Genomic DNA, 14,769 nt, shown 5'->3' on the forward strand with positions numbered 1-14,769 from the left:
CCTCGACCCTGGCGGGGGGGGCGGCTTTGGAGTGATCCCCGCCCGCCGGTTCCCACGGGAGCGGCCGGGCTCCCCTCAAGCTGCCAGGGCTGACGCGCAAACCGCCCCCGGCCGATTAAAAACCGAGCGTCGGCCGCTGCGACTCGAAGCCGCCAGAGCCGCCATGTCGGGCACCGCCGGGACAGGACCTGGGGCGGGGGGACACCTCCCGGGGCGCAGCTGTGAGGGCGGACGGCGGCGGGGCTCCATGCCACTTTACCGTGGCTGCCTGCGGAGCACCGCGGCGCGGCCAGCGGCTCCCCGCGGGCAGAAGGCGGAGGCGGTGCAGGGCCGGGCCGCGGGCGGAGCGAGGGGGCGGCGCGGCGCGGCGGTCCCGGCAGCCGGGCCGCGTCGGGGAGGGGAGCGGGCGGAGCGCGGTCGGCGGCCCCCCTGCCATGTCGAAGCATGTTTTTCTGACGGGACCCCCAGGTAACGGCGGCAGGAAGTCCGGGAAGCGGAGCGGGGCGAGGCGAGGGGAGCGGAGGCGGCGCGGCCGCTGGCGCTCCCCAGGCTCTGGCTCTGGCTCGGCTCGGCTCGGCTCGGCCCGGCCCGGCCCGGCCTAGCCAGCCGCCCTGCGCGGGGCTGGCGAGGCTGCGGAGCGCTTAGAGCCGGGGAAGGCACCTGCTGCCAGGCCCCAGCACCCGCCCCGGGTGCGATGGAGCCCCGGGAGCGCCGCCTGCCGCAGCCGGGCCCAGCAGTTGCCTGCGAGGTAGCGCTGGCTGCCGGCGCGCAGGCCTGTAGCTGCTCCTCTTGGGGCCAGAGCTGCTGTATTCATTAAGCTGTTCCTGATGAAACTCCATTTTAGCTCTCGGTCCCATCCCATGTTATGTACGTTTCCACACGCTGCTGCTTTCTACCTGGCTCCTGCCCTGCAGTTCAGTGCTGAGGGAGAAAAAAAGAAACCTTGGACAACTCATGGGGCTTCAGTTAAACCTCAGCCATTAGTAATTTATGAGCGTTCATCGCTTCTGTAACTTAATTGTAGTGACATAGCACTTAAACTTAAGCAGTGCTCAGTTATAGGGTAATAATTGGTATCGCAGGTGGGCAAGCCTTGACTGAAGCAGTGGAGTAGTTTATTATGGTAGGGGAATCTGATTATTGTGGAGGTAGAATGGGATATAGTATGAGGGTTGAACTATAAGGTTGATAAAGAAATAAACCAGTTATTATGACTGCAAAGCTTTCTTTTGTGGTCTGGAAGTAAAGCAGGCGGCCTGATTCTCCTTTTTGTGAACCTTTTGTAGACGCTTGTCTTGTCTGGAATTAATTTAAAATGCAACTGCTAGGTTGAGATAGCAATGCATTCCACCCAGTTCATTCTGTCTTTCCGTATACTTGAATAAAGGCAGCCCTCTGGGAGACGCAGAGGTCAGGCCTTGTCTCCGTTCATTTAACTGAAATCAAATGGTCTGTTTTGATTAGCTAAATGTATAACTTTAAGCTTTCTTAAACTTAGTTTGAATTGTTTTAGCTTTCTTTGGCAATTTGCTGAATGAAAGTAACCAAATTAGAAATAGCAAATCTACTTAGCCAAATTAGTATAAATTCACTTATAGAGACAAGGCCTTAGAAAGATGGTAGATACTGATAGTACCGTGTTTGTCATTTTATCGTTGTTCAAATGCCAGGAATCTCTTTGGCTTCAGTTTTGAAAAGTTTGCTTAATAGTTTGAGTAGGTGCCCTTGAAGCCACAGAATATTTTGCCATTGATATTGGTTGTTAAGAAAATAGTTCCTAAATCTGCTTAAAGTCTAAAGGAGGGATTTGGTGTGTGCATGTTGAAATGATTTCTGTTGGCATCTTTAGGCACCTTGCGTTTGGTCCATATTTCTTGTCTTCAGGAATTTGAAGGTTTATTCTACAGGATATTTTCTGTCTTTTGATTTTTTCTTTTTTACAGCAATGGTTAAAAATGAAGTGATAACATTGAATTTTGTGAGAGGTGATAAAGCTGAGTTTGAAAGGAGATTGTCAAGGGATGTACTTGTACAAAGGCAAAGGAGAAGAAATAGATCCTTTGTGGGAACTGAGAGGATATCTGTAACATGGCCAACGCTCACATCATAGAAGGTACATCGACTGTGCTAGGAGACAGCAGGTGGTGAGAGTTTTAAGGATCTGTCTTAGGGTAAGAAAATGGATTATAGGACCACAAGATAATTCATGTGAGAAGAGACTTCAGGAGGTGTAAATGAGGATCATTTGTGAGGCCAGACCAGGTTGCTCAAGGTTTTATCCAGTCAGCTCTTGAAAACCTCAAAGGGTGTGAAGACTGCATAGCCTCTCTGGGCAACCTGTTCCAGGGCTTGATTGTCCTCACGATCAAAAAGCTTTTCCCTGTATCTACTCCAAACCTCTCTTGCTTCAACTACCATAAGAATTATGTTTCTGTTGTTTGAAATACTTTTCCGTGTAGGACCTGATATCTCAGGGACACTGAATGCTTCCCATCTGTAGGACATCAGTAGAAGTAGCGTGTCCCTTGTGCCAGTTAGGCTCCTGGTAATAGCAGTCAGCTTTGACCTTACGATCTAAAAGGGTGATGAACACAGCTCTGTTCTTAAGTGGTAAGTAGCAGCGGTAGAAAGGGAGATTCATCAGTCAGTCTTCCAGCTAGCTTGGATATCAGTTGTGTAACCATATGGCTCTCATGTATTTACCTGCCTTGGGGCAAGCTTTGTGGCCTGCCCACACACTGTCTAAGCTCACAAGTTCAGTGGTAGCCTGGGATATTTGTGCCTTTCTGTTGTGACTTCACTGTAGACATACTTCTTAAATGCTAATAAAACATTACAGTGTCAGAACAGGATGAACTTTTAAAGGCGCTTCTGTTCTTTCCTACCATTTAGAAAAAACAGTTTGCAAACTTAAAAAGTAATCCATGTTCCTGCTGAACTGAATCATTACTGTGGTGTTTAAAAATGGGCTTTTAGTGTAGAAGAAGATTAATCCTGTATGCTTTTTGTTTCTTCTTTATTTTTAGGAGTTGGAAAGACTACTTTGATCCAGAAAGTCACTCAAGCTCTAAAATCCTCTGGCATTCCCATTGATGGATTTTACACAGAGGAAGTTAGAGAAGGTGGCAGGAGAACAGGATTTGATGTTGTCACTTTGTCTGGAAAACGAGGACCTTTATCTAGAGTCAGGTACTGAGGTTTTAAGAACTGTAAGGGGCTTATTGTTTTATGTTTCTGCCCCAGTCTGTCAGCATGTTAAATGCTCCTCCAGAATGTCATTTCCAGCACACATAGGGCTTTCGTGGACAGGTTCTTTGTTCAGTTCTCATGTCCTGGCTGATACCTGTATCGTGTATGTAGACAGTGTCTCTATTGCGTAGTGAAATATTGAAAATGTGCTAGAAAAGGCTGTTCTCTCTTACTGACTATTTTACACCAGATTAGAGAAGAAGCACTGACGAGCCTTTTATTGTGAGGCCAAGTCTCTTTGGGATACGGTCAGTAGCTTATTGTAGGCAGGGAGGAAGATTTTTTTTTTTGTTTCCATCGGCTAATTTATGGGGACAGAAGTGAAAAATAAAAGGGAAAATGCATATAACATTGTTTTAAAGAGCTACTGACTGGCCCATAAATGCCACATGTAAATTTAAAGAAAAAGAGAGTTTCAGAGCCCTCTGAAGTAGAGAGAGGCACACAGTCTCTCCTCATTCACTAGGCTTAGCTTTTCATGCTTTGTGCAGAACTTAGTCTGGGTCCAGGTGTGACGTTAGCACCTCATTCAAACATAGTTGATCTGACTAAATAATTTGCATTCTGCTCATAAAGGAGGTTCACCTGGGATAGTGTGAGGCAGCACATGCAAACTGTCTGAATGTTTTTCAAAGGTTGTTTCAGGGTTTTGCAGCCCGTGCTGAGATTTGGGCTACTGCTGTGATGCTGTCTGTAGTGTCACCTTACCAAAATCAAAGATCTGAACTGCAGGCATGTATTTTGATTTCAGTGTAAATATACCTGCTGGCTTTTAGATCCCATTATCCTTCCATACAGTGCTCAAATTCAAGCTTACATAGTTGTGAAGATAGCTTATGGTATATTTATTATCTGGAAGTATGCTATCTGCAATATGACTTAATGCATGGCTTACAGAGTTTCTTTCCTTTTCTTAGAGGAATTAAGGGGATTTGACTTATTAGGATGTCTTCTCATAAATCCACTTGAAATGGCTACAGTGAATTCTCACTAAACTTACTTAGAAGGAATTGTGTATCTCTTTTTCAAATTCAGTTCTGATTCTTCTACTTCAAGACGTGAATACCGGGTTGGACAATATGTCGTAGACCTTGTTTCGTTTGAGCAGTTGGTTCTACCTATGCTGAGAAATGTGAGTATTTTATGAAAGCTGTTGAAAAATGAATGTTTTGTAGTAATCAGTGTTATTGGAAGATGGTTGTAGAGCACTAGTTTTTAATACTAATAAATGGTCTGTTTCTTGGGTTTTGCTGATTCTGATTGACTCCAGGATCAGGAAGCTGGAGGGGGAAATCTGTCTTGTTCTCTTGTGCTTATTGTGGTGCTTGAGAGATTGCAATCCCCTCTCTTTCTTGATCTGACATCGTCCTGTGAGCAGGCCCTCCTTGGCCTGAAATGGCCAATAGGAAGTTTCTTCCTATGCCACCATCTTGCATATTGGAAAGCAAACAAAATATGAGTGGCTTACCACACAGAACTGGGTGGAGTCGGTGGGTCCAAGTAAAAGGCTTTTGCTGCTGCTCCTCTTCTTTACATCTTTTTTCACTTTTTTGCTCTAATTCCCATCTTCTGGTAGAAGCATTTGTTTCTTGAATCCAGTGGTTATATTTGATTACCACTGTATATCTGGAGACTGGTACGTTTTAACTGGTAATAGCAGCCTGATATTTTGGGATTTAGCCTGCTGCACAAGGAATGCCCTGACTGTGACAAGACTTTCCACACAATCTTTTTCCTATCCTTCTCCTATCGTTCTCTTACAATAGTGCAAGCAATATTTTAGTATTATTTCTTTTTCCTTATCGCTCTTCTCTGTCATTCCAACCTTTCTCCTCTCCAAATTTAAACAAGAACTGATCTGATTTTAGCAAGTAACATCACAGTGTGCAGCAACTGCTGAGCTGTACTACTGAAAAGAATCCTGTGGTGATTTTTCTACACTGCCAAAGCTCAAGGGGCCAAGGAGGAAGGGACTTCTTGATGAACTTTGAAAGCACAAAAAGCCAAAGACGTGCAAGGAGCAAAAATGAGATTGAGGATCTGATTCTTGTTTTTGTCAAGGAACACTGAAGTCCGAGAGTAGGGAAGCGACAACGTTGGGGCAAGGGAGAAAGGAAACCTGCATAAAATGGGACAATTTTGTTTATGTTCAATTCTACTGTAACTTGAGTTACTATGTTAGTAAACAGAAGGATAGCTTAATAAAGACAACTTCATTAAGCCAGCGCTGTATTTGGAATCCTTTTACTGCCGCATTAATGTGAAGTCCAGGAGAGATCTTGCTAGAAGGGTGCTAGCAGTGTTGAATTTTTCTGGTTGTTGTATAGCTTTCTGCAAGTACAAGAGAGTGAAGAGAAGAAGAAAAGAGAGCAGCAGGGTCGGACAGTGCATGACCCTGTTCTCGTTGAAAGTGTTTTTAATCAGTTTTGTGGGAGTGTGTTCATGCATGTACACAGCACAAAATGGGAGAGGAAAAGAGTGAGGAAGATCACAGAACTGAAACAAGAAGGGACAAAAGAAGAATGAGGGCATGAGAGCCATAGGTATGGTCTGGTTTGATCAGAGAGCAGCATGGAGTAGACGTGTGCCCATGTAGCCTTGAGGACAGCTTCAGCTCCTAAGGCTTGGCCCTCATTCTCTCCAGTGAGAACAGGGGTGGATCCCACAATGGATGATCTCTCTGGTTTTGGAAACTTTACCAGGCAGGACTGAGGATTTTTTCAAAGCAAAATGCTCTCTTTCTCATTGTGTGACCTCGTGACTAGTATTGGCTTTTTAGCTCACTGATCTATGAAAGGATTTTAGATTAAACAGCTACTCAGCAGGGACTTAACTTGAAAAGATTTTAAGATGCATGTTATACAGTTCTTCCACTTTCCCAGAAGCAAATACTTTGCCTTCACAAGGGAAAACATTTTGATTTTATTTATTTATTTATTTATTTATTTAGGTTCTGTATAAAATGACTGGTATTGGTGTGTGTATATATATATATATTCCCTTGGTGACTGTGACCCATGTTGTCTCCTAGACTTCCCTACTGCCCACACCAGTCTGCAGCATGGTACTGTTTGGCACACTAAACAAACCACAAACATGATTAATCTCTAGTATGGTGCCTATCCTACAATCCAGGGGGATTATAGAATAAGCTGTATCTCAAGAAAGAAATGGAAGACAACTGTTCTGGTGTGAGAGGCTTGGAAGAAGCTTGGTTTTTAGCCAGATAGCTTTGAGGAAAGCTAGTGATTCTGATTAATGCTAGTTTTGACTCTCCTTTGTTCCAGATACAAACTTCCAAATCTAGATTTGATGCAAGACTTTTTTTTTTTTTTCAGTACTTGTGTTGTGTGGATGTTGATCTCTTCTGAATGCGTAATTTGATGGGAAGAGTGACGTTTTGGAAAATTGGTGTCCCTCAGATTGAGAGCTGCTAGTAGGCAAACTGCAGTTCTTAATTGTCAAATTAAGCCCATATGGGACCACTGTGAGATTTCTGCTTTGAAAACTAATGTTATGGATACTTCCTATTGTAGTTGGTATTTATGCTGTACATACATTCTCATCTTTCCGAAAATCTGTGCTGAAATAAAAAAGGTAGATTTGTAAGTCTGTCAGTTACCAGCAGCAGCCTTGACTCTTCCACTTTCCCCAGTATTACAATTTAATTGATTCCTTTTGGAGGAATTTCTTTTAGCAGCATAGAAATTATTTCTGTTGCTTATTCTGTGTTGTTTACAGTCTCTTAATGCACTTTTCCCCAGGTAAACCATGGCAGTAATGCAGAGAAAAAAATCTGTGTCATAGATGAGATCGGTAAAATGGAACTCTTCAGCCAGGCTTTTATTCAAGCTGTTCGTCAAACGCTGGCTGGCTCAGGAACCATGGTACTTGGAACTATTCCTATACCCAAGGGAAAGCCACTGGATCTTGTTGAAGAAATAAGAAGTAGGAAAGATGTTAAAGTGTTCACTGTGAGTAATATTAAATATCCTTAAAGAGCCTTCTGTTCTAGGTTGCTGGTTTGTAGCTGGCTCTGTTTAAAAACTAATCGTTGGTGCCGATTGATAGCTGTGGGTAGCTTGTATGAAATAAGCTTTTTAGTTTCCATTTTATTCTTAATGGGCAGGTGTTCACCTTATTAAAAAAAAAATCACAGTTGGCACTTACTGTAGCAGTCACACAGCTGGCTTTGCTTGTGAGGAGCTGTAGAAGTAATGATACAGTTGTTTGAAAAGGTTTTCTTGCTGTAGTATTATTGCCGTATAAGTATTCATTATTACTAAGAGTTAAATCTTTTAAAGTACAGTCAGATTTTAAATTATTTTTTTTTCAGACTGGCTTGTAGAAATATTACTAGTAATCATATTCATGTAAAAAAGGCAGCAGTGGAGTTTGTAGAAATGATTTCTAGAAGAAAGACACTTGTAAATGGACTGTGCTTTCTCTGGAGTCAGTGAACCAGTTTTGGAATTCATTATGTTATTTTTATAGGCATAGTTTTCAGAATATTAGAGCCTCAAAGTGCATTTCTGATCGGTTCCAGAGAGGTTCTCAAAAACTTGCCCCAACAAAATATAGCCTGTTCACAACAATACATGCATGAGGTCTCCTTAGTGTCTGTGTATCCTGGATGCTTCACAAAAACAAGCTAGATGCAGCCTCCACTCCTTTGATTTATTTTTCTGCTCAATTTGTGCTATTTGTAGTAGAGAATAAAGCTAGATATCCAAAACTGAACTGTGCATCTATAGTTTGTAAATTCAGTGAGACTTACACATCCTGGCTTACTAACAGGGGTAATATGCTGTAGAGCAGTATACTGTTGCAACCTGTTCTTTATCAGATGGAGGTCACAGTGAGAATGTTTACTTTGTTTTCATCAAAGTGAATGAGGAAGGAAAAAACACTTATCTCAACAGTGAATGATCTTAATGACTGCAGAGAAAGCAAAGCCTCTGTCTTCTTTTTTCCTCTTCAAAGTGAGATTAGCAAAACTGCAGTGCTCAGAAAAGTTCCTCAGCTTTCTTTTAGCTGGTGGTCCTAACATCATCTTCAATTCTGTTTTTTAAATTAAATGCCTGTTTAATTAAATGCTAAAGCAATCCTGGGAGCAAAGATGAGAGAAGGTTCCTTTTCTCACGTAAGCATTCCGCTCCTACGGTTGAGGGAAGGGAAAATGCCTCACTGAAAAGTACCAGTCATTCGGTGCTTAGGCTGCAGTTACGGCAAGGCAATAGCGTGGGTTTGGTCCTCTCAGAGGAGGAAACAGTTCTAGAAAACAGCATTTGGCTTTTCAAGGAAGCTGTTGAGGCTTCCGCTGTCTCTTTTTATCAGGTGATGTTCTGAGAGCTTGTGCCCCTCAGCCGTGGGTTGTTAGCTGTATCAGTCTGCCAGTATATCTTTCTCTTAAGTACTGACTACAGCTGGCTAAAGTCTTCCTGTAAATTTCAATGGAGCAGTGTTTTCTGTAGCTAAAAAACGAAGCCATCCTGTTTGTGCTGCTGAGATTAGGATATGCAGGTTTCTTTGTTCAAATAGAGTGCTCTGGTGAATCCCTTAGCCAAAAGCATGGCTGTGAAATGTGTGACGGGCTCCAGTAGTTCCCAGAGAGCAGAGACCTGCCGTGCTAAAGCCTTGTGCAGGAGAGCATCTGTCTCACTTGCACCAGTGACATGCTGCATGCTCTTTCCCAGCTAGTTAAAACACGTGCATGAGCAGGAACAGAACCTGCCTGTGGGGAGTCAGAGCTGTTACTGGTTGAAGTAAATACTGGATCACCAACTATGTTCTTCAAGGGCTGTGGCACAGAGAAAACCTGGAGTACCCAAATAGCTTGTGGCCAGTAATTTCTTACTAACTTTTATGGTGCCTGGAAGTGTGCAGAAGTAGGTGGCTGCTGTTCAAAACAGTTCTGCCTGCTTTGTCACTTAATAACGAGTTAGGCTGCATTCAGGTAACTCCGCGGGGTTTTGTCATCCTTCTCTCTTAGTGTCACAAGGACGGTTCTGATGTTTGATGCTACGTGCTTAGAGACAGCTGTTTGGGGTTTTACAGTCCTTTCTGTCGTGAAGGCATATTTAGTTGGTGTGAGTGGGCCCAGATGCCCTAAAAGCAGTTGAGGATTTGGTCCCAAATGTTTAATTTATTATGTGTAGAGCACTTAATGACAGGAGCTCTGATATTTAACACACTTTTTTCCTTTGTTGCCCAATTCCATTTTGCTGAGAACTAAACTTTCCAGTGAAACTACAGAGGCTCTTTTTGCACTGCCTGGGTCTGTGTAGTTTTGCAGACACGGTGTCATAAATAGGATCAGATTATCCTTAGCAGCTGGCACATACTCATTTTTTCCCATTTTACCATCTACTAATTTTGCTTCCATGAAGCTCATTAGTGCAGTTTGGTTGCATATACCTTTTAAGAAAGAAAATAAGTAGTTAAGTGGATTAGAAGAAGAAAAGGTTCCATTTGAACAGACTGTACAAGAGGAGTTTCCTTGACAGTACTTTTAACAGTTTAGGGGAAGAAAGCTTTTGTCTTCTACTGTTGCCTACTTGGAGTCTAGGTGGTAGTTTTCCTCCAGATTACCTAAATGCTTAGTATACGCAGCATCTACAGTTATTTTCAACTCCCTGTCTAAAAATCTACCCATCTGTTTGTACATTCAGTACAGATACTGGGAGATTTGTTCTCTCTGGGAAAACTGCCTGCACAGAGTGTCTCCAGATCTTAAGAGGAGACATATCTATCAAGCAGCCTTTGTAAAACAGTTGTGAAAATTTCCCAGCGCTTGGCACTTTCTCTCTGCTGCTCTCACTGGACTTCTGGCATGTAGGTATGGAAAAGGGATAGATAAAATGTAGTATTGTTTGTGTTGGCTGTGAGACAGTGGGAAGAGCTATTAAATGTTTAGAAGGTCCTTTGAAAGTCAGGATATCAGGACACTTGCTGTGAGATTTAGAGTTTGGCTCATCTGTGCTCTGTGCCTGGTTTGCCTTGAGGTCTCTCAATAGCCTTACTGAAGAGCAATTCCATTCTTTGTTGTCTTGCTCTCTTTGTTATTGTGGGGTGTTCTGTTTATCTTATAAGAGGCTTGGAATGATACTCAATAAAAACAGCAACATTTTCAGCCAGATCTTCCCTTTTGTTGCTTTTTTTTAATGTCATTTTTTCATCAGTCCCGTGTTGATCTGCTCTCTTGAATTCAAGTGGCATAGACTATCTCTAGGTTTTACAGTGTTGGTTTCCAGCATTTGGATACAGTCTCCATGACCATAAAGAGCAATAGGCTCTGAGGGCCAAATTCTTCAGGTAGGACAGTCACCTATTTAGAAATAATAATACTTTCTCCTATTCAGTATTGACTGTCGTACTGGAAGAGATACAAACCCTTGTGCACAGATGATAAAAGCAGCTACAGGGAATGCAGCGAGGCCTTGCTGGTAGAGAGTTTGATGCCATGCGTAGTGTGGCGCCTCTCCTTCCTCGTTAAACAGCACTTCTCAAACTTTGTTAAAAATATAAATGCCCTTACTTTTTTTTGGCTCATCTGTTTTTGTCTGATTTCTTCCTGCCCTCTCTGCAGGGATCTGAACAGTGGGGAAAGTTTCTTAGGCTTTTTTTAAATGAGGCTTTTGCTGACACTTCACAATTGCTTGTTAACCCTTTCACCACCCCAGCCACCTCCCCAGGTTTTGGTTGAGTTAGTAGTGCATGGCACCATGGGTCGCTGGGCTCTGTATCAGGACCAGATCTATCAAGAAGGGGTAATTTACACCACTCCCCACCCCACTGCCAACTCTGTGCTCTGTTTTTGCTGCACCTTGGAGCTGAGCTGACTAGCGAGTGCTAGCATCTGCTCAGCAGTTTACAGTAATCATCATGTGCTGCAATGCAGATGGACCCAGCAAAACACAAGACACTGGACTATATGGATTTTTCACTTGACCACAGACTGGTGAACTAAAGACATACTTCAGTGTGCTACAAAAGCCCCCCCAGCTTTCTCAAGTAGTCTTACTTCTTTTTCAAGGTGTTTCTATCCTGCAATGCTAAGGTTTCTCAGAATACTGAGATGTGCTGCTAAGCCCTTTGTAATTTATTTTTTTATTGCAGATGTTTTTGACTAGGTCTATCATCCTAATAAACACAACCCTTTCGAGTACTGAAGGCATAAGAACTCCACTTTATAGTAGCAAAATTATATTTGGCAAATGAAAAGGATTTCTAGTAATGACAAAAGTACATGCTGGTTCTTCAAGTGATTCGTGTTAGGTATTCAAGCCCTGAATAATACTGCAAAATACCATGGGTAATTAAATAAAAAAAAATATCATTGAATGTTCAATTACATATGCAGGTTTGTGGTTTTAATACTGTGTTCTCAGTAGCAGAAGGCAGGTGTTTGACACTCAACATTCCTCCACTGAGAAAGAAATGCATTTGAAATTCTGCTTTGTTTGTTTTTGAAGTAAAGACTGATATAGAGGTTATTCATCAGATTATATCAGTTTTAATTTCTCTTTCTCTAGGTTAGTAAGGAAAACAGAAACAGCATCTTGCAAGACATCTTGGCAGCTGTGGAATCCTGCAGAAAATGAAGACCTTTTCTTGCCTGTAAACACCAAAGCTTTTGTTTTTACAAAACATGACAACATTTTGCGATGTTTTAGAGTTTGTCCTTCCTGCTTTAGGCCCTGGAGGCTTTACTGGAGCCTTCAGCGTAAGCAAGGTAAAGCTGGTGATACTCTAAAATGTGAAAATGAGATAGCAGGATTCTTGTTTATTCAGTTCACAAGCTGATCTATTAAAAAAAAATTGCACAGATGTGTAGTTAACATCCAGTTCTAATCTGGTATTTGAAAGTTAGGTGGTCTGACTCTGATCCTAGTTACACCATGTAAAAGCAATTAACTGACAAATCTGTTTGAGAATTTAGTCTTTCAGAGTGTGGTGTGGAGTGTAACATGTAGCCCTTGTGTAACAGAACAGAACCCTGCCCAAATTGTTTGTGTGCTCTGCCTGGTTTATGTAGAAATATCTTTGGTGGTGGTGACCCAGCTTAGGTGTGTCCAAGTGTGTTTCAGCATAGGTGCTGACAATTCATGAGGTAGAAGAAATAAGCAGATACTCTCCCCCTACTCCCAGACACACCTCTTTCCAGTTGCAGTGTAAGAAGGGTTATCTAGCATTTCAAGGAAATCTCCTGTAGACCCAAGTGACATTTACAGAATTCCACTTCAGGAGGAAAAATAACGAACTCTACCCTCTCCTAAGTGGCCCAGACAGTAGTTGATAAGAGGGCTGCATTTTTGGATTATTTTCAACTTCTGATGGCAATACTGCCTCGTACTCTCTTAAAGTAATTATATATATAAATCAAGTCCGTAAAGTTCAGTCAAAGCATGACTTATGTTTTTCATGTGGAGTTTATTAAGTCAGGATCAACTTAATACTGCATTTGTCTATATGGCTTTTACAACCTCTTATGTTTATTGATACTTTTTGTTCGTTTGGGTTTTTTCCTTATTCAGTTCTGTACATGCTTAATGGTTAATGGTGAAATAAGAAGTGTTTGAGAGTATTAAACAATGTGTTTCCCTTTGAGGTGTGCACATGTGTTCAGGAAAAGTGCTACCACTTAATCAGTTTTGCATGTTGTGAAAACAGAATTCCCTCCCAGGTGCACGCTTGTTCATTGTACAATTTATAGTCATCTCTGGCAGTAAAAAGTTCTTAATAATTCAGTAATTTCTTAACTTTTTTCTGTTCAGTTCAACAACTGTTAAAATGAGCAAACTATTTAAAGGCATTTTCAAAAGTTATTTTCAAATTTTTGGGTTTTTTTCCTAACATTTTCAAATGTTATTGAGTTCTTAATTTCTGTAAAACTGACAGAGTTGGTAGAGGGCTGGATTGGGACAGGCATTTTTACAGGTGCCCTGGAAGCAGCTGGGAGCATGGATGGAACGTCCTTTCTCTTTTCTATATTCAGAATGAGGGTCTGGTACAAACATTGCCCCTCTGCAGATGGTAGGAGGTGTGTGCCATGTTAAAGGATGCCGTGGCCTTGTTCCCTGCCCTGTTACACTACCAGTCTGCCCAAATCCGTTTGGATGGTATTATCTTCTTCATATTTGGAAAACAGGGAATTCCTCTGGAGTCCCATTCTTTTGAGAATGTACAGCTCCTGGCTGCTTTTTACAAAATAAGGCTGTACCCTGGAGGTATCACTAATCCCTTAATTACTTCAGGCATCTTACTCAGACAAGACACCTTGTTAGAGGTGAAGGACTTGGGACCAAAGTAAACTTTTTCAGGGCTATGTGCCATAGACTTTTGAACAGAAACCTCTCTGCACTTAAGTGTTGGATGTCCTACTGTTTCAGTGTTAAGTCTCTTAAGCTGTAAAATACGCTGCCAAAGAATAGTTCTTTCAATGATTAAATAGTTACCCAAAGTCTAGCAAGGTTTTAGTAAGACTGCGGTTGGGTCTTAAATGAGGACTGACCTTTAAAGCTAAATAAAATGGAGATATTTGACGCTACTCTGTAGAGGCTGGGGAGGGGAGATCCTTCAAGAAGTGATGGCAGTGTTCAGTTTTCCAAATTCTAGTTGAGCGAGTATTGTTGAGAGCTCATGACTTAAAGTGATCTTTGTTCCTCATAAAAGTAGATACATTGCCCTGCATATAGTATACAATGCCTACTGTAGTCCCATCGTTTAGTAGACTGGAAAAGAAAAAGAAAAGAGAATTGTAATGATGGGTTTGGGGAACTTTTGACCAGTGTGCTTATGGTACTTCTGTGCCATTGTCTCATGGTGCAAGGAAGACTTTTTGTAGTGTGGGTAGTTAGTCAGTGGAAAAACTTGCAAAATGAAAGTGGATTTTTCCTTCACTGGAACTGTAAGTGAGGTATCAGATCTTTTAAAACAAAGGGTATTTTTGCTACTGACATCAATGGCTCTTGCTTTCTGCTATCTACCTCAAGATTGACGAGTGTCTTTCATTTGTTGTTTTCTTTTTTTAAGCACATCTTCTCTCTGAGCTAGAGTGCGTTTCAGGAGAACTAAAGATAAATTTTGTGGTCTGTGTTCAGTGGGAGATCCTAGATGACCTTAACAGTCATGTCTGGCCTTTAAATCTGAGACAGTCCTGAAGAAATGATTCACCTGTTTCAAATATATATTAAGTGTAATATTTCCAAGTGAACTTAGTTTTTATAACACCCTGTGTTTACTTTAGAGGTAAAAAATTTATTGTCTGGTCTTGCACTTGTAAGATATTTGGAAGGCCTTGAGAGCGCTGTAACAACAAACAGAGTGTTCACAGTTCCCCTGATGGGGAGATTTTACTAATAGCACACATTTGGTGAAAATCACCTCTGATGTACCAGCAAGATTCCAGATGACAACATTAGTGCACCTGCAGGTTTTAATTGGTGCAAAAAAGGGGAGAATATGAGGTACCAATTACTCTCTTGAAGCCTGAGAATCAACGATGGTTTTGGCAAGGAG

At 41.9% G+C, this 14,769-nt stretch overlaps 1 protein-coding gene across 2 annotated transcripts; it reads left to right on the forward strand.

Annotated features, from left to right (window-relative positions):
• Window positions 1-434: 434 nt before the first annotated feature.
• Window positions 435-12,895, forward strand: NTPCR (nucleoside-triphosphatase, cancer-related). Of its 2 annotated transcripts, XM_086627458.1 has the most exons (5): window positions 435-468; window positions 3,027-3,189; window positions 4,285-4,381; window positions 7,014-7,223; window positions 11,784-12,895. In XM_086627458.1, exons 1-5 carry the CDS (start codon window positions 435-437, stop codon window positions 11,850-11,852), a joined length of 573 nt encoding a protein of 190 aa, XP_086483584.1. In that variant the 3' UTR covers window positions 11,853-12,895. The 2 variants fall into 2 exon arrangements, with proteins under 2 accessions (XP_086483584.1, XP_086483593.1); XM_086627467.1 differs by lacking the exon at window positions 7,014-7,223.
• The last annotated feature ends 1,874 nt before the right edge of the window (window positions 12,896-14,769 follow it).

Source organism: Tauraco erythrolophus, chromosome 2, assembly GCF_009769465.1.
Source record: "Tauraco erythrolophus isolate bTauEry1 chromosome 2, bTauEry1.pri, whole genome shotgun sequence".
In the NCBI taxonomy this organism is placed as follows: domain Eukaryota; kingdom Metazoa; phylum Chordata; class Aves; order Musophagiformes; family Musophagidae; genus Tauraco; species Tauraco erythrolophus.

What these genes read in the sequence shown, in the direction of transcription:
- NTPCR (XM_086627458.1), top strand. Translation starts at nt 435, where the DNA reads ATGTCGAAGCATGTTTTTCTGACGGGACCCCCAG. An exon ending in TTCTACCTATGCTGAGAAAT is followed by an intron (nt 4,382 to 7,013) that starts GTGAGTATTTTA and finishes ACTTTTCCCCAG; the next exon opens with GTAAACCATGGCAGTAATGC. An exon ending in AAGATGTTAAAGTGTTCACT is followed by an intron (nt 7,224 to 11,783) that starts GTGAGTAATATT and finishes CTCTTTCTCTAG; the next exon opens with GTTAGTAAGGAAAACAGAAA.